This window comes from Pelodiscus sinensis, chromosome 8 (genome assembly GCF_052426305.1).
Source record: "Pelodiscus sinensis isolate ZL-2025 chromosome 8, ASM5242630v1, whole genome shotgun sequence".
NCBI lineage: Eukaryota > Metazoa > Chordata > Testudines > Trionychidae > Pelodiscus > Pelodiscus sinensis.
The window spans coordinates 1775273-1798156 of record NC_143059.1 but is presented as its reverse complement, the minus strand read 5'-3'; the positions used below and the strand labels follow the sequence as shown (position 1 = coordinate 1798156).

Here is a 22884-nt window from a genome sequence, read left to right as displayed (position 1 = left end):
AGAGGTCAGCAAGTCCAGTCCCCTGCCCTCACAGCAGGACCAAGCACCATCTAAATCATCCTTGATGTCTGTCCAATCTGTTCGTAAATATCTCCAGCGATAGTCTATAAGCACCTAAAGACAGGATAGTTAAAAGAAGCAGATAAGATTTATTAACTATCCAGTCTTTAGGTGCTTATAGACCATGGCTGTGTCTACATTGGCACCCTTTTCCGGAAAAGGGATGCTAATGAGACACTTTGGAATTGCATATGCTGTGGGTGATTTAAATATCCCCCGCGGCATTTGCATGAACATGGCTGCTGCTTTTTTCTGGCTCGGGGCTTTGCCGGAGAAAAGCGCCAGTCTAGACGGGATCTTTCGGAAAATAAAGCCTTTTCCGGAAGATCCCTTATTTCTCTTAAAATCAGCAACTAAAATGATTAGGGGTTTGGAACGGGTCCCATATGAAGAGAGGTTAAAACGACTGGGACTTTTCAGTTTAGAAAAGAGGGGACTGAGGGGGGAGATGATAGTATAAAATCATGAGTGGTGTGGAGAGGGCGAATAAAGAAAAGTTATTTATTAGTTCCCATAATAGAAGAACTAGAGGACACCAAATGAAGTTAATGGGTAGCAGGTTTAAAACTAATAAAAGAAACAACAGGACTATGTAGCACTTTACAGACTAACAAGATGGTTTAATAGGTGATGAGCTTTCGTGGGCCAGACCCACTTCCTCAGATCAAATAGTGGAAGAAAATTGTCACAACCATATATACCAAAGGTTACAATTACAAAAATGAACACACATGAAAAGGACAAATCAAATTTCAGAACAGAATGGGGATGGGGGGGGGGGAGGTAAATGTCTGTGAGCTAATGATATTAGAGGTGATAATTGGGGAAGCTATCTTTGTAATGGGTAAGACAATTAGCATCTTTATTCAAACTTGAGTGTAAAGTGTCAAATTTAAGCATGAATGACAGTTCAGAGGATGGTCATTCATGCTTAAATTTGACACATTAGACTCAAGTTTGAATAAAGATGCTTATTGTCTTACCCATTACAAAGATAGCTTCCCCAGTTATCACCTCTAATATCATTAGCTCACAGACATTTACCTCCCCGCCCCCCCCCCCGCCCCATCCCCGTTCTGAAATTTGATTTGTCCTTTTCATATGTGTTCATTTTTTTAATTGTAATCTTTGGTATATATGGTTGTGACAATTTTCTTCCACTATTTGATCTGAGGAAGTGGGTCTGGCCCACGAAAGCTCATTACCTATTAAACCATCTTGTTAGTCTGTAAAGTGCTACATAGTCTGGTGTAGCTGAAACAAAAAACAGGACTAACACGGCTACATTTCTATCACTAATAAAAGAAAGTTCTTCACACAGCATGTAGTCAACCTGTGGAACTCCTTGCCAGAAGAGGCTGTGAAGGCTAGGACTATAACAGAGTTTAAAGAAAAGCTAGATAATTTCATGGAGGTTAGGTCTATAAAAGGCTATTAGCCAGGGGATAAAATTCATAGAATCATAGAATAATAGGACTAGAAGGGACCTCGAGAGGTCATCGAGTCCAGCCCCCCGCCCTCAAGGCAGGATCAAGCTCCGTCTACACCATCCCTGACAGATGTCTATCTAACCTGTTCTTAAATATCTCCAGAGAGATTCGTGTCCCTGGCCTCTGTCTGTCATAGGCTGGAGAAGGATGGCAGGAGACAAATCGCTTGATCATTGTCTTTGGTCCACCCTCTCTGGGGCACCTGATGCTGGCCACTGTCAGCAGACTGGCTACTGGTTTAGATGGACCTTTGGTCTGACCCAGTATGGCCGTTCTTATGAGTGTTCTGGAATAAAATCTTGGTTAGTAAGATAGTAATTAACACTAGGGATGTATTCTGTTTTATAGCCCAGAATGGGTTAAATTAATGTAAATTGTTTTACATTTCTTCCCTCACTTCCCAGAGTGTGTATTGATATTTGTCCAGCTGTCTGGAAATGATTTCAATGTTGATGATGAAATGGTCTTTTGCTCCAGGCACATGATTTTTATAGTAAAGGTCACTGAGCAGGCTAGGAAGACCATTGATTTTGGTTAGGGAACTGAACAGTAAAAACTGTTTGGTTTGAACCAGTTCAGGTTCTAAATCTCACACTTGTAGTTTAGGTGGTACCTTACAATTACCTGGATTGTATATGCTATGACATGTTTTACTGTATCATTCTGGAGGAAGCCAACATGAGATGATAATTAATTGTTTGATACATAAATATTATACTGCAATATTCAGAGAGCTGAAAGTGTATAGTGACCTTGGGACTTCTGGACTGGAGAGGCTGAGGTGGGCACTGCATCGCTGAGGTGAAATTCACAGCCATTGTGAGAGTCTAGGAATTCTTGCTCAATCAATATGCCACAGTAATGCATGTTGTTTGTGGTAGTGTTCCAACTTTTTGAAAAAGAAATTAGAGGTAGAATTCTAGGAAAATGGAGAGAGTGCTCAGAGTGAGTCTGCTTGGAACAGGGTAGATTGATTTAAATCAAGGAGATTTTAATAATTGATTTAAATCACTGTAGCCAGACACAAACCCCATCTTGTTTTTCCACAAACCCCATCTTGTTTCCCCTCCCCCCCCCAGAGAGCAAGAGAAAGGCAGTCAGCCTTTGATGCCCTGGGAACACAGGTTTGCTGCCTGTCCCTGACTCTACCATAAACAGAAACCAGACAGTAAATGGGCTAGCTGACGACCCGGGACCTCCCGTCGCCCTGATGGCTAGTACCAGTAATTGACACGCCTGCACTGTCCCAGGAGAGGAATCTTCGCCCATCACATACCAGAGGTGCCCATTGTCTGCATTTTCCCAGGTGTAAATTATGCTTTGCACCCTTCGTGGGAAACTTGGCATTCAAAGCCATTTTTCCTAATTGGCCACTTGAAACCAGGAAGAAGCCTACATAACCCAAGGGGTATAAAAGAGGTTCAGCAGCCCACCCCATTTGAGCTCCAATCATCTATACCTGCTGGCAGGTATTGATTGTCTCCCGAGGTCTGTGGGACGCCCAACCTCGCCCTACTTCTTCCCGAGGGATTGAGAGAAAGACGCTGGCCACGCCAAGTCTGGAACGCAGGGGTGAGAATATACCTGCTATGTGTCTATTTTGCATGCATTTAATAAGAGCTCAGAGAACCAAAGGGTTTCATGGTACCTGTAAGTGACTTCTTAGTGTAATTTCTGTTCTGTCCTTTGTAGTGTCTGTGTTATCTGTAACACAGTAGTAGCATTTAACAACTAAGTTTACCCTGTAACAATAAAATAGTAACTGTTTAAGCTTTAACCTGACTCCTTCAGTTGCTGTAACAGAACCAAGCACAATTTAAAAGAACTTCAGCCGGTCATAAGGGACTCACTGCCCTGACCGTCGGCTGACAATCACCAAGAAAAAATAATCGATTAACATCAAGTTTTCCACTGATACTAATTCACATTTTTTTAAACAATTCATAGAATCATAGAATAATAGGACTGGAAGGGACCTCGAGAGGTCATCGAGTCCAGCCCCCCGCCCTCAAGGCAGGATCAAGCTCCGTCTAACCCAAGCAACGCCAGCTAAATCTTCTAGTGTAATAGAAAATAAAAAATGACACTCGGTGGCAACTCTAGATTTCCCATACTGCAGCTTTCTTTACCATATTTTTGGGTGATAGATTCTAAACCTAGTTAACTAATTAAACAAGACATAAGGATTAGGTAAGCTAAACTTTTTTTTTTCTAGCAACTTCCGACATATCAAACAGCTTGGGAATGTACTTGTTAAATCACACAGTTACTAAAAGTTATAGAGAGACGTTTGAAGAATGACGCGTTGCAAAGTGAATCATTTAGGTTACTAACCAGTTTATCGCCATTGTTCTTCAGACATGTCCACATCTTGATCCACATCTTTTTCTCCCAACAAGCAGTTTTCCTTATGATGTTTCATTCTTGCACCTAGGCTTTGCATCTTCTTGCAGTGCTTACACTTGACATGTTTTTTTTCTTTTTTACCTAGGAAATGAATTTTTCAAAATATCCCCAGATAGGATACTCTTACACCTAGAAGCCCTGACAGTTTTTCTGTTGCAAAAATGTGGGGGAATATAGGAATTGTGCATGTGTGCTAAGTAATGTCTTCCCTTTTTCTTTCTAGTCCACTCCACTGTTCCTTTCTATAACGACTTCATCCTATATACTGTCTCTTCTGTCTTTAAAACAATGTCTTCACTAACTTGTCTACCCTGCTTGGCTCAGGACCACCACCACGTAATCTCAAAACGAAAACAATCCTCTCCAGACTGCGTCTTTCTTTGCACATGTGACTTTTGTCTGCTGAAAAACAGGAATTGACGACAGCCTAAAACTTTCAAGAAAAAAGAGCTGGTAGTTAGGCTAGACAGACTAGAGTCATTAATTCATTTTTATGAGACTATAAGTGTAGGTGTAGCATGTTTGTGATGAGATTTAATTTTAAAAATTGTTTTTTATCCATCCTGAATCCCAAGCTACCCATGCTGAGCTAATTGAACAGAGAAGGAGCCTATCTAGACAGTTAATTGAATAGTGAGCACCTGAACACGATAAAAGGCATCAGGGCTCAGTTGAAGAGAGGACCTCCGGGAGAAGCTTCAACCGATTACTGGCATAGCCATTAGCTGGTGGTTTTCAATGTTTCCAGACTAATGTACCTCTTTCAGGAAGCTGATCTGTGTAGCCCTAGTTTCACCTCATTTAAACTATTGGCTTACAAAAGTATAAAAGTGACACAGCACACTATTCACTGAACATTGCTGGCTTTCTAATTGTTACCATATAATCATGAAATTAATTATGGCCCCCCACCAGGTTGCGAAACATATAGCATATAAAACAGTACAAAATTTTAAATATGTAAGCAGAGAACTTGAAAACCAAGTCCCTTGTGTTCTGAAAGAGGCCCTTGATAAGAAAATGGGTACTCTATCTACCTCAAAGGCATGAAAGACTGGGCTGGCTTGTGGTTTGAGGAGTTTAGATATTCAGACTGGGTATCTTGACCATTAAACTGTCTTTTCTCACTAAGGGTTTGTCTATGCTAATCAAAATGTAAAAATTTCCACTGTTTATAACACTGATTCAACCCCACTTCTGCGTTTTAACATTGGGAGCCTTTTGTAAAGAGCTACATATTTAACATTGTCATGTAATTCTACTCGGAGCACTTGTGAACAACATGATAGTCTTCAAAAGTGAAGAGACAGGGCACGTGTCATCATGATGACCATGGGATGCTTGAGCCAATATTGGTTCAGCATGCTGATCAACCTTGGTGATGACCATGTCCTGGTCCCTCCCCCATGGCTGGACTTGGTCCCACAGGATCAGAGGCATCTCCTGCACCTTAACATTGCTCCCCTCTATGGAATACTGTATGACAGATCTTGGAGAAGCAAGCCTGCTCCAGTGAGGTCCAGCAAATTGTCTTTGAAAGCAAGAAGCCTTCCACTAAGGTGACCTACTATGCAAAGTGGACATCTCTGACTGGGCATCCAAGCATAGCATCTCTCTGTCATGCTTTTCTTTGTGGTCTATACTGGCTGACTCATTCCATCTTAAGAGCTAAGGGCTGGACTTCTCTTCTATTTCTGTCTTCCATCCCCCAATACAAAGTCCGTTGGTGTTCTCCCACAACATGCAGCCCTTTTCTTGAGAGGCTACGAGAGATTCTTCCTGCTGTCCCAAGCTCCTGTTCCACAGAGGTACATTGACCTTGCTGAGAACTAAATTACAACCCTTTCTTTGAGCCCATGGGCTCCTGGTTGCTTTCCCACTTGTCATGGAAGGCTGTGTTCCTTATGGCAATAATAATGGTGAGACGTGTCGGAGCTTAAAGCCTTTACATCAGAACCACCATATGCTATATTATATGAGGACAAAGTCCAACTGCGATCCCATCTGGCTTTCCTGCTGAAAGTGATGTTATCCTTCTACAGAAACCAGGACATCCTCATCCCATTGTTTTACCCCAAGCTACTAGTGAGGAAAACAGACTGAATGGCTTGGACATCAGACACACCCCAATATTTTACCTGAAGTTTTACCAAGCCCTTTCTCAGGTGACCAAAGATTTTCATTGCAACAGGGTCAGATTGAAGGGCCTTCTGGTGTTGCAGAGGATTTCCAACTAGATCACCTCCTGTGTTAGGACCTGTTATGAGCTGGCACAGGTCCCGCTGCTGATCGTGAGGGCACATTTGACCAGAGTTCAGGCATCCTCAGCGATCTTATTGGCACATGTTCCCATCTAGGACACCTGCAGAGCCACAATGTAGTCTTCTGTTCACAGTGCATTATGCCATCGCTCTACAGACCAGAGACAACTCTGGGTTCAGAAGAGCTGTGTTGTAATCTACACATCTGTGAACTCTTTTCCACCTCGGTTGGTACTGCTTGGTAGTCATCTAGTCTGGAGTGGACATAAACAAGCACTCGAAGAAGAAAAGACAGTTAACTTTTTTCCATTACTGGTTTTTTGAGATGTGCTTGCGGACAGCTGACATCAGCAAAATATCTCGCAGCCCACAATCAGATTATCCTGATGGGCTGCAGGTTGTTCACCACTGATGTAGGTGGTGCCTTGAATGAGAAATGCTACAATTCTTTCCAAATGCCCACTTGTATTCCCTCTTCTCTTCCTGCCTCACAATTGGAACAATCCCAGGACTGTCATTCATTGCATTAGACATTGTATCACTATAACCATTGTATAACTTTCAGGTAGTTTGTACAGTATTGGGTGTTAACAGAAGTACTTTAGCTGCCATCCGTCTTGAATGAAGATACTTTGCCAAATATGCAAATAATTTTTAGCGAGTTGGGGGGACTATGTGTATGTTATGGGGGACAGACTAAGGAAAGGTATTGAAAGATGAGAGGCAAGAGGGGAGATGAGGATATAAAGAGTAAGTGGACTAAAATAAAGTGAGTTGGAAAACAACATATAAAACGTGACCGGCATAATTTTTACTCTGAATGTGGGGCAGAAAAGATGGAAAGGAATTGTGCTGTTTTCAGTGCATCACTTGGCGTGCAGCAGCATGAATGATTTGACCTGCATTTTGGTTAAAAATGAATTTTTCTGTGGCTCCTCCAAGGGAGCTTTTTGTGTTCTAGCAATATGAAATAGAATGGAGGAGAACACAGAAATAGAATGATTAGGGGAAACACATTCTGCATGCTGGAAAGGGCAGTCTCTATCACTTTAAAAAGCTAGTGACCTGCTTGTTGGAGGAGGGGCAGTTTCCTGAGAATCAGGTGCATGTCTGGAGCGATGATGTCATCCTTCAACTAGACTAGCCTGAGAGAGACGGCTGCAGAGGAGGGAATGTTTTCCTAATAGCTGGCTTCCAGTTGGGAGGAGGAAACTGACAGAGCTGGAGCACTGACAGAGCAGTTTGTGAGTATCAAATATAGAACTATTGCTTAAATCATCTGAAATCAGAAACAGTGACCTGGAGTTGAAGGGGGGACACAGCTTCATTCTAAGTTGAGAATTGTGGACAGACTGTAAAAGTGTTGAGGTGATCCCTCCGTTAACAACATCTTATGCCAGCAAATGCTTTGGATATTGCTTTCATGACCTCTTCTTTCTGCAACAGTGAACAAGCTAGATGGTTTGTTCAGAGATTCAGACTGTTTTCTTACATTGAAAGAACTAGTGTTGTAGCATTTGCTTCTGGTATAGTATGGTAGCATGTGTGACACATATCATCCTTATTTAAAGTCTGAGTGGATTCTTGGTCCTCAGAGACTGTCTGATAACCTTAGTCTTTCATTGTTAGTTGTAATTGATTTAACTAATTAATGCAGGTGGGTATCAATAACAGGTAAGAGAAGCTTGACTAATGGAGAGAGATATGCTATTTTTTATTATCTTTATTTCTTGCAGGAGGCGGGGAAGAGAATGAGAAGGCAAGTATGTGTATAGTAACCTGAAATCTTAGATTTGTAAGTTTCTTGGGGGCAAAGATTGTGACTCTTGTCTCTATGCAATACCTAGTAGAATGGAACCCCAGTCTAGACTTTAGCCTCTGGCTACTACTCTAAACTATTTTCTTCTTCCCATTTTCTCTACTGTCTTAAGAACATACAGGGTGCTAAAGGTATTAAGGAGAAAGAAATGCTGTAAGATACCATTACTATGGTTGTATTTTTATTCACACACATATCATAACTTATACTGTGGCTGAGTGACTTTTCCTTCCCCTATTCTGTTTCACTGGTAATAAATAACGTTCAACCACAAACAAACAAAATATGTGAACTTCTTTGGAACGTGGATCCCTTTAAAAGTACATACTAATGTTAGGTAGTAACAAGATTTAGAGAGTGTATTCTTAACATAGGCTCCAGCCCCTAGATGGAAAAAGAGACAATATGCATGATAACTAAAGAAACAATGTGCAGAGTGCTGGTAGTCCCATCTGCCATGGATTTTTCTTTGCTCACACCTCCCAATTTCAAGAAGATTCTATAAGCAGGGGTGTACTTTTTTCTTAATCCATTTACTCCTGGCATAAAGCTGGGTGGGAGAGAAGAGGCTTCCTGCTTGTAATCCTACACTTAGGTTTTGTTTGTGTTACTGTAGCACCTCAGAGCCCCAGTCATGTGTCAAGACCCTATTGAGCTAGGTGTTGTACAAATCCAGAACAAGATGCTGGTCTTTTATCTGCATCAGAAAACCATTCACTAGAAAATGTGTTTCATACACTGATTCTTTGAAGATGGAAATAGGGTTTTTTTGCAGCATTTTTCATAAAAGATGTGTATTATCTTTTACATTTGAATCTGCACCACAGTTGTGGTGTCAAATTGTTGCTAGTACTTAAAGTATACTCTACTCTGTCCTAATGGTTTGTGATCTGAAAAATACTTAGGAAGGAGCTGCTGCTTCTATAGTAAAGTATTAAATTTGGGTAGACCAAGATAACTCAAAATGCAGAACTAGTTCCTTAGTGTTCCAGGCAAGGAACGTGCAGTGCAAGGGGAGTGTGTGCGAAGTGCCTTTCTCTCTTTCTTCGTCCATGGCTGGTCTGTACTGGGCAGGCTGCTATTCCTTGCCCCACCTGCCGATGGCAGGAGAAACCTGCGTGGAGAGGAATCCTGGCCACACTCTTTTTCCCTAATCATTCCATCTATGCTAGCCACTGAAGGGGGAGGTGGAGGAGATGTAAATACCTATAAAATGTCTCTCACACAGACACACATGCGCGGCGGTGGCGCGTGCCCTTCATGCCATTTGTGAGTCTGGTTCCTGCCAGTTCCTCCTAACCGTTCACAGTTGCAGGTGAAGCAAACCCCTTTTCCTCAATCTGACTGAAAAAATCTGTAAATAATTAGTTGATAGTTAGTTATAGTTTGTCAGCAGTTATAGCTTTATTTTCATAGTTCGTCATTTTAAAAATTATATATATATATATATATATATATATATATATATATATATATATATATATATATATATAAATTAATTGCCTTCGTTACTTATATAGTCATTTTATCTTCAAAGTTTCGGTTCTTACTTTAAATCACTCAATGCTGGGGTCCCCCGGTTTCAAAAAAATGGCGACATGCCGCAACGTAATGCCGGCATCGGACGGGCACTCAACCTGCATTAAGTGCTTGGGTGGGGGTCATGTCCCTCAGAAATGCCCACACTGTTCTAAGCGGACGGCTCGGGCCAAGCGCGATCGCGAGATGCGATTGAAAATGGTTTTTATTCAGTAAGGCCTTGCAGCCCACTGAGAGCAAGCCGTCCAGATCTCCAGCATTCCCAGGAACACGAACAGGCAAAAAGTCATCGCACCGACACTCATCCTCGGCTCGGAGAAGTGCGGGTGATAAGCCAGGGACATGCGGATTGGCCATTGGCTACCATATTCAAAGGCATAAGACAAGCCGCAGCATATCAGAGCCGAGTCTAACCCTACAAAGGGAATCGGTACTGGCACCGGCCACAGTTCCATGAGCTGACTCGGCACTGGTACTGACAAAGCAAAAGACAGCAACACCAATCAGGACAGCACCAGCATCAGAACCTACCACGGCACCGGTGCTGACACCAGCAATAAGACCAACACGGCGTCCAGCAGTACCAAGCACTCCGGCACCACCTGTGGCACCGGCACCGAGTGCCTCATCAACAACAAGTTTGGCACTGATCACCATTGCGGCACCGAGCCCAACAGCACTGAGCTCACTCGATGCACCCGCACTGCAAACAACAGTGCCGCTTCCACCTGCATCTTTGGCACTGGTACAAGACGTACCAGAGCGCCATAGACGACCTTCTCCGGGACTGGGGAAAGCCAAGCCTAAGTCTAGGAGGATAATTACGCCCTCTCCTAGCCCGGAATTGGCTGTCTTCTCTCCATAGCCTCATTTGTCAGCCTCCGGTTTCTCGGTGCCATCACAGCATGAGAGCTGGGCCACATTAACTAGCCAGCAACACAGGCACTCACCACGATATTCACCATGACCACAGCGATACTGCAGGCGCTCACTCTCCTCATTGTACGCGAGGAGTAGATCTCACTCACCTAGATTACCCACACGATCATCGTGTTCCAGATATCATCAAGTGGCTTGAAGAAGGTACTTGCCTGAGTATTCCCCAAGGAGGTATTACTAGGACAGTTTCAGCAGCGGCTGAATCAGGACGCCTGGGGCAGAGCAGCTTGGGTGCTGCTGGGTTGGTCCAGTAGCGCCAAGGAGCGGCGGCGCTACTGAACCAACCCAGCTGCTCTGCCCCAGGCGTCCCCAAGTCAGCCGCTGCTGAAACTGACCAGTGGCTGACTACAGGAAGCCCCTGCCCTGGGCTTCCTGGAATCAGCCGCTGATTGATCAGTTTCAGCAGCAGCTGACTTGGGGATGCCTGGGTTTCTTAAGTTGAATCTATATGTAAGTCAGAACTGGCATCCAGATTCAGCCGCTGTTGAAACTGATCAGTTTCAGCAGCGGCTGAATCTGGACGCCAGTTCCGACTTACATACAGATTCAACTTAAGAACAAACCTACAGTCCCTATCTTGTACGTAACCCGGGGACTGCCTGTACTAGTAAATTGTGTGGTATCAGAATACCTGCTTCTACTCTGTGTTCTCTTGAATTGTACGCAAGCTCAACGATTACCACTGAACATCTGTGGGCCAGATCCTCTTCCTGGGTAACCTGATGTAGCTTCCTGATTATAAATTGAGCTCTGCTATGCTGATATGCATCGGCTGAGGATTTGGCACTGTATCTATAATTTGGGAATGGAATCACATTTAACATCTGACTAGTTTGCCTCTGGGTGGGAGGTGAGACTAAACTCTTTTTACCACCTGATGCAAACTGCCTGGGTATTTCAGAGAGGGTTGTTTAATAAAACATGTCAAATTGGCTTTTTCCAGGTATGGCTGCAGTGGTTTTTATTGGTTTAACTTGAATATCAGATGTTACGGACACCAGGTATTGTTTTGTACTGGGGAAAACCTTTGTAAAAATGCTCATGCTGTACCTCATACCCTTCATCTCAAGGATAAAACAAAATTACAATGATAAAGCTCAATTAGAAGATCGCTAATGATAGGTATGTTGAAACTATTGGGAATTTCAGGGTGGCACCAGCCTCATAGGTGGCGGTGTACCCTTGGACACTGCCTCTTGTGCATGGGGCCCTTCACTTCTACCCCACTCCTATAGCCAGAGAATGCCCAGGATGTCCGGAACCCTGAGCCTCTCTCCCCCCCACCAGACAAGTCCAAAGCTGGCCCAGGATGTGCTGGCTGGCCCGAGCAGCCCTGACCCATAGCTGTGCTGTTGTAAAAGGATCAGAGAACAATTGTGTTGTAACAGATGACTGACTTGCATGCAGTTGTATATAGACAGGACCTTAGATGACATTGCTTCAAGTCTTAAGTTACAGAATCTAGTATTGGAAGAAGGGATGTTATCTTTTGTGTATGAAATTGTCTTCATAGACAGCCTTTATCTGGTCTGATTGATTACATGGGTTTTGAGAGACCTATGATCTTACTGGGATCTGTTCTAGAATAATTATTATTGCAAAGGAACATTTTTTTTAAATTTAGCCTTGCAACTGTGAATTCTAAATATAGGGTCCAAAAGTTGGTATGATCCTCGATTTCATTATATATTCATCTTAGAAATGATTATCTGTAGTTTGTTATATCCTGTTACCATCTGTGACGTAGTGGGGGTACCTGGCTGGTTTCTATGCTGCTGGCTCTGGGGGAACCCCCACTGGCTGCCGTGGGTACCACGACCCAGCAAAACAGGATGAGTCACTATGCAAACCAGTGGCCAGACACCCCCCCATGGAGAGGAACAAAGGAAGGTGGAATGCTGCCTTGGCTGGGGGGCAGGGCTGGAAGTTAGTGAGTTGGTTGCTGGCTGTCGGAGGGCATGGAGGAGAGCCTAGGAGAAGGGGCTGGAGTTTAGGGGCCCAGTCTCCCCCATCTCAAGGGGGCCTGAGGCATCCTAGCCCAGTTCCTGTGACCAGATTACATCTGTGCTGCGCTGTGCTGGAGGAGCAATAAACCACCCTCAATTCCACTGGCTGCTGCAGTCTGTTTGTGCCATTTCGGGGTGCAGGAGACGGGGAACCCCCAACGCGCCGTCACACCATCTCCCTCCTGTGAGAAAACATCCTTCATGTTTAATTAAACAATTTTCAGAAAACAGGCCGATTCAGTTGTCATGCTTGACTTCAGCAAATCTTTCCTTGTAAATACTATGTTGTGATGAGCTATCCATTCAAACCAGTCTGTTGTTTAGTAAAGAGATGTTTTTATAGTCTCTAATAAAAATTATGGTACTTGTTAGTAAAGTTGGAGGTGTGTGGTTTTTTTTTTTTTTTTTTGGCCTTATCTGTGTTGTCAGAGCTGCATTCTTGGCAGATGACAATGATGACCTTTCTAATTAGGTGTTCCAGTAATGAGGGAAGCCCTTGTTTTATGTTTTAACAGCTTCCTATTGTTTGGAACTGCCAATTGTCCCTCTCTCTCCTGGTATTCTAGTTCTCTCCTGCCACCTTTAGTCACCTTCTCATGCATTTATTACTTGAAGTTGGGATACTTTGTACAGTGATTGTAACTGTATGCATTTCATCCACCTCCATCCAAGCAGCAAGAACTGTAATACTGGCAGCCTGGAATCTATGCAGTAAATTCGTCTGACTTAAGAAGGTAGGACTTGTGATACGAGAAGATGTTCTTTCTTTCAGAGCTACCGGGATTGTGTCAGTCCAAATGTGTTGCCTTTTTGTCTTTACCCTAGCCTCTCACATGAATTCTCGTCTACATTGTGCTAATCGGTAGACGATGCCACTTCCACTGATGAATTTTTCCAAGATACAAATATAAGTCCCTTTTCCTTATTAAAACTCCATTGTTAACTTTATGCACATTTTCATTTGTGTGCTGTTGTATCTCTGTAAATATTTTTTTCTAAATAGAAAGATGCTTCTGGACTTTCATCCCAAACTTTGACTTCTGAGAGCATTCCTATAAACATAAGATTAAGTCAGTTCTTCAGGTTTACTAGCTGAGATTTTTTTGTAATCAAAATCCATTGCAACTTTGTTGTACAAATATGGATTTTGGCAATTCAGTTTCCCACTCTGGGACATTGTATAGACAGTGTAAATATTCATGAACAGATTGTTTTTGAAGGGCGTTGGTTAGTGACAGTTTTGTTGCAAATAGTATCTGCTACTCTTGATTTATTTAGAATGTGAAGGTTAAACTTGGCTTAGTAGAAGCAGATTTTTTAGGAAGAGTTGCCTGGCAGGCTTTTTGGACTACTTCCTTCCTTTAAAATGTCTTTTCAAAATAAATAGCTATTATGCTGTGAATTATGAAGTTTTTTAAACCTGAGCTTGAAGTTTGCAAAAAATCTAAGCATTTCTCTGTTCTGTAGACTTTGTTCCTACATGGCTTGATAGGAGGCTTTAAGTTGAGTTCTCTTGAGTCTTCTTGGAATAAATACATTTGTAGGCAGTGAAATACTGACTTCATTTCCTAGACTTGATGAGGGGAAACTGAGAGGAAGAAGGAAAGGGTTAAAAAAACAAAAAGGGTGGGGAAGAGGAGAAATAGTCTGCAGTTAGTCAGCTCTTCAGTTATTGGGCAGAACATCTGCTGAGGATTTCTCTCTAATGTAGTATCCCCGACCTTAAATGCCCTTCAAAACAATCTGTTTATGGATATTTACATTATGCAGTATTCCAGAGTGGGGACTGAATTGCCAAAATGCATGTGAATGGTTAACCTGTTAACTGGGAAGCCTCACCCATTAAGGGTTAACATGTTCCAGTTTACTGCTGGGGGTTGGGGTGCTCCAGCCAAGTAAGAGCAGTCCTGTCTGCAATGAGTCCAGACCAGGCACACTGCAACCGGGGGTGCTCCAGCCAGTTGGAGCAGCCCCTGTCTGTGATGGGAAGGGGGGCACTCCAGCCCGGCCATGGTAGCTCGGGGTGGGGGTGGGGGAGCACTTCAGCCCAGTTGGGCCTGTGCCCCCCTTTAATTAGTTAGCCAAATAAACATTAGGTTTAGCCCGTTAGCCAATTAAGCGGGATTTTACATCCCTAGTCCTTAGATATCATGTTGCTGGGTACTATAACCCCCACCCCTCTCATTTTGGGTCTGATGATCATTACTGGGATTTGCTGTGTTGTAATTTTGTGTTGGTCCCAGGATATTAAAGAGACAAGGTAGGTGAGGTAATATCTTTATTGGACCAGCTTCTGTTGATGAGAGAGACAAGCTTTCAAAGAAGAGTTCTGTGTAAGCTCAGAAGGTTCTCTTTTTCTCACAATCAGAAGGTGGCCCAATAAAATATATTACTTCGCCCACCTTGTTGCTCATTACTAGAGGGGCTTTGTAGGACACCTGGAAATAATTTTAACATCTTCTGTGATGGAAATAAAATAGGTTTTTTTTTTTTTTAAAATATCAGTAATGTTATACAGAAGAAAAGATGAAAATGTATTCTTGGGAAGGACAAGGAACTTGAAATTCTGCTGCTATACCTGGTACCGAGAAAAGATAAAATTGTGCACTAGGAATTTACTTATTATTTACAGAAGATCTGAATCTGGAGTAGATTCTTCTTGAGACTAGAAGACCCTGACTGAGGCAGAAAAATCATCAGCACCAAGAGGCTGAATGGGCATTTAATAGGATTAGTGCATTCCATTCTGCCATATGGTTGGCATCTGCTTTTGTTATTCTTTATGTTATGATTTTCTGCATAAGATAAAACCAAGTGTCAATGTTTTATTGCATTTAAACAACCTTGTTTACACTCATGTCATATACGAGTATGCTCCATTATCTCCCGCTCTAAAGCCCATCACCAAAAAAGCATTGAAAGTGTATTAGCTAAGTGTTCAACATCATTTATAAAACGTAACTGTAGTTAGGGCAGGTTGTATTTTAATATTTGTTAGTTTGTCAATGTGAATCCAAGGCTTCAGTATGCCAGTGAAGACATGTTTAAAATACAGCATGCCAATCTACATTACAGCTTTAGAAAATGAAAAGTTGAACCATTTTTAGTGAGCATGTTTTAAAAATAGTTTTTGAATACAAAGGGTGGGCAGTTTGTGAAGGGAAAATCTAGATAAGTGCTTTACACATTATTATAATTTTGTCTTTTTGGTTTGCGGTAATTTTTTTTTTAGTTACAATTAGTTCAGTCTAACTTTTTTTTGCCAAGTATTCCTCGCTGTCTTGCTGTGAAGTTAAAAAAAATGGTGAGAGATTCAGCAAAAAAGAATTGAAGTTAATTGAAAACTGGAACATAAAAATTAGTCTGATTAAAATTGGGGGTGCTAGAAGATTCTTTGATAAGAATAAAGAGTTGTGGATGGATATGCTAGAGCATGGGTGGGCAATAAGTTTTGGCTGGAAGGGGCAGGGCCAAGATGCTCCTGGGTTTCCTCGCCCACAGACCAGGATTGGTCTGGGGGTGGAGGGAGCCCGTTTGCCCTCCCCCTTTCCATTAGGCACCTGTGCCCCTGGCAGGCCGGAAGAGGCTTCACACGCTCCCCCATTCCCAGGCCAGTCAGGGCCTGGGGGCGGGGGAATGTGCAAAGCTTCTTCCCACCCTGCGAGGAATGTGTGGCACTTTGAAGTGCTGCATGCTCCTCACAGGGTCGGGGGAGGGCAAAGAAAGTTGTGCGCGGCTCCCCCGTCCCAGGCCCTGATTGGCTTGGGGGTGGGGGGAGTGCGCAAAGCCTCCTTCCACCCTACCCTCCGCATGCTCCTCACAAGGCGGTACTTTAAAGTGCCATGTGCTCCTTGCAGGGTGGGAGGAGGCTTCACATGCTCCCCAGGCCAATCAGAGCCTGGGGACGGGGGAGCTGCGCGCAACTTCCTTTGCTCTGTCCCCGCCCTGTCTACATTACATCTTATTTAGAAAAGGTGTGACCTCTCCTCCTGCCCTGCAAAGAGCACATGGTGCTTCAAAGCGCCGTGTGCTTCTGGCATGGTAGAAGGAAGCTTCGCGTGCACCCCTACCACCAGGCCTTAATTGGCCTGGGGTGGAGTCCTTTTTGCCCACCCCATGCTAGAGTTTCAATTCTTAACCTATCGTGTTCCTGTTTACCAATAAATGCAACTCTTACTCGTGTATATTGTCAAATATTTGGAAAGTAAAATTTAGCTAGAATTCCATTCTGAAGATATTGAAATTAAATTTAAAGTGTGGCTATGTTTTGCAAAGTGTCACGGTAAGATGGTGATATTTTTCTTAACAGATCTTCTCTGTGTGTACATTCACGGTCATAACTCATTTTTATCATTCAACAGTTATTGGTTTTCTTCTTAATTGTACAGTCAACATAGCTCAGAGAGATCAAACTGAGTTGGTTTCACCTCGTGCATCAGTAATACAATGGATGTAAATCAACCTATTGGCTAAACCGGTACAAATCTTAAAAAACTGCTAGTAGTCCTGCAGCACCTTAGAGGCTAACAAAAAAATGTAGATGGTATCACGAGCTTTTGTGGGCACAGCCCATACCTTTTTTGTTTTGTTTTGTTTTTGCTGCAGAATCTTGAGGAGAGATGTAAAATGGAAAGAGACCAGCTTAAATTGCTGCTTACAGGATTAGTTTACAGCACTGGTAGTAGCTCGAATAATGCCCTTATGTACTAGAATAGTTGTGCCCACTTGATCTGGAAACTGCTGATGTAAAATAAATAGAGAACCTCACAACAGTATTGTAGCAATCTTACTTCAACAACCTCACTTTAAGATGAAAACAAACGCCCAATAAATATTTCTTGGTGTCTGCTCACTGAATTTATTGGCACTGTGCCCTTCTGCATTTCATCCACCAGCCTTTCCTACTCCAAATGGCAGGCATTGTGGGAAATAATGGGGAAGGGTGCCTTTCTTCATTTTCTTTTGTGAGAACTAAATCATTATCACTCTGCATGAGTTAGTCATTCCAAGTAGCATGTTGCTCTCTGTTGATGCTGAAGCCTGGCAAGTATATTTATCACAAGCACAGTTGGTTTACAAAGATCCATAAATGCATGCTGGAAACTGAAGTATTCAAAGTGGCTTTGGCTGATAGTTCATTAAAGTCTTGAGCAAAAAACCAAGTTGTTTGAAGTTTCTTTGAAACAGTTCCTATGCACCTTTCAGCATTTAGGAATGCCGCATAACCGGCTTGCTGTTGCTGCATGTGGTAAACTCCCAAGAGCAGGATTTAATGGCTGGAGCAGGGAAATGAAAATCAGGACTACTCCCCTGTAAAACTGGGATGGCTTTATAAATATTTGTATCACTATTACATCCTCAGATAAGTCTGATAGAAGTTCAAAAAATTACTCTTAAGAATGGGTGTGAGGCTCATAAAGGGTTTGCTGCTTTAGATATTTGGGAAATTCTAGCTATGTTTTGATGGGGGTGGGGAAAAGAGGTTTATAGTTAATGGCATGCTTAGTTCTCTAAGAAGTAGCAAATTAATATATGGCGTCTCTCCACTTCTCTTTGAGTATTAGTGGTGTTGTACTCTTGAATCAGGTCATATGTAATAATGCCGTTTGGTTTACATTAGCTAGTTTTGGATGGTATTGATTTCTAAGTTATGTACTAACAGTGGGATAATACTGGAGAAACCCCAGTAAAAGCAGTAGAAAAGCTAGTTAGCGAACTACTTTCACAGTATGGCTGTGGCAAATACAAATAGACTGATTACATAAGAACTTAGTGTAGAACAGGTTTTGTCATAAATCTTGAAATTGATGTTCCCATGTGATTATTATTCATCCCATGTGGGTAAGAATGGAATGTCTCAGAGATGAGAATTTTCTCCACATTTCCTCTCTATTAGGGCTAAATGATTGTTTAAATTCACTCATGAAAAGTGCAGCTTCCTCCTTAATGTTTTTTTTGTTTCTATTTGTAGGCGCTCAATGACTTTTGGACGATGGCTTCCACCATACCTGGATTAAATTCCTTGTCCTGCAGATGACGAGCATCTTCTCTAAATAAGGAAGTTGGAGAATATCCTGCTCTGGCAAATGGGTTCTGGACTGTAACTCCACCAAGAGGAAATGCAGCTCCTCTTTCCATGTTATCTTACTTGGTTTAACTCTTCTGCAAACCCTCAAATCCGGAATAGACAATCCCCTCTTCCAAAGTGTAAACATGATTTTATAATGCTATAAATATGAATATATACATATAATTTTTTTTTAAAGATCTTTGTTAGAAACTGGCCAATTTGAAACTTCAAGGAGTATGTGCTGAGTGACGTGCTCTACCATATTCATTCTATGTAGCTTTAAAAAATATTAAAATTAACATCACCCTTATAGCATATTTCATCCATGTTTGTCCAAAACACATGCCCACAGGTTAATCTGTTTCTTGTTCTTTGTTATTTCATTTTGGGGATGTTTTTGTATTTTTGCTTTGTTTTGAAAGGTTCTGCATATACTGGGAGGTGAGTCAACACTGGCCTTGGCAGAACACCATAAAACCAAGAGAGTAATTACGTGACGCAAACCTTTGATTATTTTTTTCTCTGTAAAACTTTCTGGCACAGCTGGGCATTCCAGTTGCAAAAGAAGGAACAGGAGAAGAAACTCCTAAAGATCTGCATGAAGAGTTAGAAGAGAATTTTAACAGGGAAGTTTTACTATCCAAAATAAAAGCACTTCCCAGTACAGTTATGGAATCTCTCCTTTTTCAGCCTTCTCAGAACTGAAGTTATCTTTTTCACCACTTCTGTTGGAAGGAAGGCTTTATTTTGGGTTTGGCCTTGTCTGCTTTTTCAAAAGTTGTGTTGCTCTGTGTTCTGTAGGAGGATTATAAAAGTATTAAAAGAAGTCTTACGTTTTGCTTGTTGTGGACCCAGCTGGACCAGCAATTACACTGTCTTAAGGAGAGTTCTATTGAAGTTGCTGCTTGTTCAGAAGAAGTATGTATCAGCAAAGCAGTTGCACTTGAAAGACCATGGATTCCTTCATTTTGCTTGCTTCTGTTCTGTTGCCTATAAAGTATCATCATCCCTACATTGTCAGCAGATGAATGATATCATCCTGAGCTGGATTTAAAATAAATATATACAGCTAGCTCATGAATACCATGTGTCCACATTGAAAGAGAAATTTTGTTTAAGCTGTATTTTCAGGGGATTGGATTGTACTCCATAGTTCTCACTTTGAGTAAAGGACAGACTCTTGTCCAGTGAAAGACTTTCAGTCAAACAGAGGTACAAAAGCCTTCTTCATATTATACAGCTAAATGTGAAAGATGTCTTGGAAAAGGACTTATTTTTCTGTAGGACGGGGTGGCGTTCAGGGGATGTTCACTCCACGTAATACAACTTCCATAGCACCCAGTAAAGGTCTCAGCAATGAACCAGGCCAGAATAGCTGCTTCTTGAATAGTGCTTTGCAGGTAAGGATGCTGTATACGGCATGTCTGTCTTTGTATTTCACCATTTTTGCTTCATTTTATATTTTTACTGTTGCTAACTTGTTCTTCAAGGATCTGTCTACACAACAAATACAGCCAACTTAGGGGACTTCAGCAATGCATTGTCTCCTGATCTCAGATAGAATACAGTTTTATTTTGTAGCATAGATTAACAGTGCTTCATAACTGGAATAAAGCCCTAGATTTTTAAAATGAAAGTATATTAAATGGACACATTCAACTTAAATTACACGTATGTCTGATTTTATTTAAAATGAATAAAATTGAAGGATTAGGGAAACCTGCTTATTCATTTTTTAATGTTCAGTTTTATGTAGCACATTTAGTCAGTTATTCCTTTTGTTTATATAGGTTTTCACACAACAGGAGAAAAAAATATTTTGATGAAATAGGAAACTTGATTTTGAAATCACAAAAATTGGCAGGGCTTTTGGCAAATCTAGTTCCTGAAACTAACTAACTTTTTTGATATGAATAGATTCAGTTGATAGCATCCATTTAAAATCCCTTTTGTGAAGTTTGTATTTTTTGACTATTGAATTTGAGATCAGAGGCAGATGACTTGAGAGAAGTACTGATGTTTCGCTGGTGGGAGTTCAGTTTGAGTGAAACAAGTTGGCTGGATAAGAACTATGAACCTCTGATTCTTTAAGTCATGTGAGATGAAGAAATGTTATTTCCCTGAACTACCTTTAGTTCTTTAGATGAAGTATTCCTTCCAAGTCAAGGTGAAGTCAGAAGTTAAGTTTCTTATTAGTTTGATATGGGTAATACACTATACATTATGAATACAGTCTTTTGGATTTTTGTTCTTCTCATTGGAAAGTGTTTTTAGGCCCTGTCTGCACATCATCTATCAGGGAACACAGTTTCAACATAGTTAATTGTATCATGGGTAGGACCTAAATTTCACTGGCCTGAGATCCAAGATTTTCCATTTTAAATTCTGATCCCATGCCAAAGAAGCTGTGTGATAAGACACTAGACTTGAACTTGGGAGATCTGGGTTAAATTTCTGACTCTGCGACAGACTTCCTATGTGACCTTGGTGAAATTACTTAATTTCTCTAAGTCTCAGTTAATTAGCTGTAAAAATTAAATATGTTCTTCCTCTCATCTTTGACCATTCTTGTAAATTACTGTCTTTGGGGCAGAGATGATCTCTTACTATGTTTTCTGTGACTATCACAATGGGACCCTAATCTCATTTGGTGACTCTAAATATTACTGTAACACACAGAAATAATATGGGTGGAAGATTTAGTGAATAGTTTGCAGGCCCAATATCTTATGAAGTACCAAGACTCCAAGAAGTAGAATCTAGCACTGGAAAAATGAGATTACCAGTGCCAAATATTTCCATTTCTTTTTGGTTATGAGGTTTGTACAGTAAATTCATAGAGTACTAATTACAGTCGTATTTCCCAAAATTCAGTTCTCAGCTGATTTTATTGCTTGTCTGGAATCTAATGAGCTTCTTATTGCTGTACATCAGTCTGAAAGCTTGGGATCCCTTCAAATAGCACACTATTTTAATATTTAATGGCTCAAAAGACATTGGATGCTAAAAAATTGAAGTGGGATATAAAAAGCAAGATGGCAATCAGAATGACTAGATTTTAAAGTAGTATCTCATTTCCTTAAAATAGCTTTTACAATATTTTTATTTTGGAAAGTTTGTAAAATGTAAACTTAAATCTGAGAGACTGTTTGAATTATGGCTGCTGCTAATGACATAGGTGGTTCCTATGTTTACATTCAAGAGGAGCAACAATTACTTTGGATTCTTTCCTAAACAGAATATTTTCTTCTTTTGTTCAGTCTGTTAGAGCTCTTTGGGAGATATGTATGTCATGAGGAGCTTTAAAGTTGTACATAATCTTACAGGATGGACTGCAAGTCAAGTATAAATATTGTACATTTTGAACTTTTGGGAAGTTTGACAAATGTAATAATAAATATAACAAAGGCAAGCCTGGCTTATTGGCTATCCTATACAATAAAAACACATACTAAAAATACTTTTAAGTCACACTTGAGCATGTTCTAAAGTCCATTATTTAACAAGCTGCCAGGACTGGAAACACTTTGGAAGAGTAGTACAAAAACTTTCAGGATCAGTAAACTTTGTCTAGACAGTTGTGATGGGCCAGAAATCAGCAAGGAAATGTGCATCCCTGTGCAGATGCTATGGAAGCATTTAGTCAAATGCACAATGCAATTTGGATCAATCTTCTTTTGACATGCCAGTTTAAAGATACTACCTCCTGATGGTGGGTGTGCATTAAGGCCCCAATTAATATTATCTGAAATTAAGTTAGCAAAATAATATTGATTTAAAATTATGTATTTAGTCAGTGGTTTGAAAACATTCAGAAAGGTCAGTATTATATCAGTTTGATGGCGGTGAACACTGAAACAGAGAAGTCAAGCGATTTTCCCAAGATCACGATTTCAGTGGCTGAGCTGGGAAGAAACCTCAATTCTAATTATCATTTAGCTTTTTTCTATAATTTAACCTATTATCTCACAACAACCAATTTTAAACACTGTTTATGCTAACCCATGACAGTCAATATCATAGTTTCTAATGGGAAAAAATACCCATCCATGTTTTCTGCAGAGCTAGAAAACTTCCAGTACAACTATGTGTAAAAGACAGTTGTTGCTAGTTTGATTTCAGCTACAATGAAAATAGTACAGCACAGTTTTGGCCAGCAAGTTTCTGTGCTGCAACCACTCACACAGTAATCTTTGGTCCTTCTGACCAATGTACTGAGGCGGAGATGAAATAGTGAACAAAGGGTAGATAACGTACAGGTCAGCAGAGCTAGAAAATTAAAATTTACAAATTA

At 41.2% G+C, this 22884-nt stretch overlaps 1 protein-coding gene across 1 annotated transcript in view; it reads left to right on the top strand.

Annotated features, from left to right (window-relative positions):
* Positions 1-22884, top strand: part of USP54 (ubiquitin specific peptidase 54) — a 115396-nt gene that overhangs the window by 13333 nt on the left and 79179 nt on the right. The window contains exon 2 of the mRNA XM_075935634.2: positions 18492-19990. Within this exon, the coding sequence (XP_075791749.2) occupies positions 19844-19990 (147 nt within the window). The 5' untranslated portion in view covers positions 18492-19843. The remainder of the gene's footprint in view (positions 1-18491; positions 19991-22884) is intronic.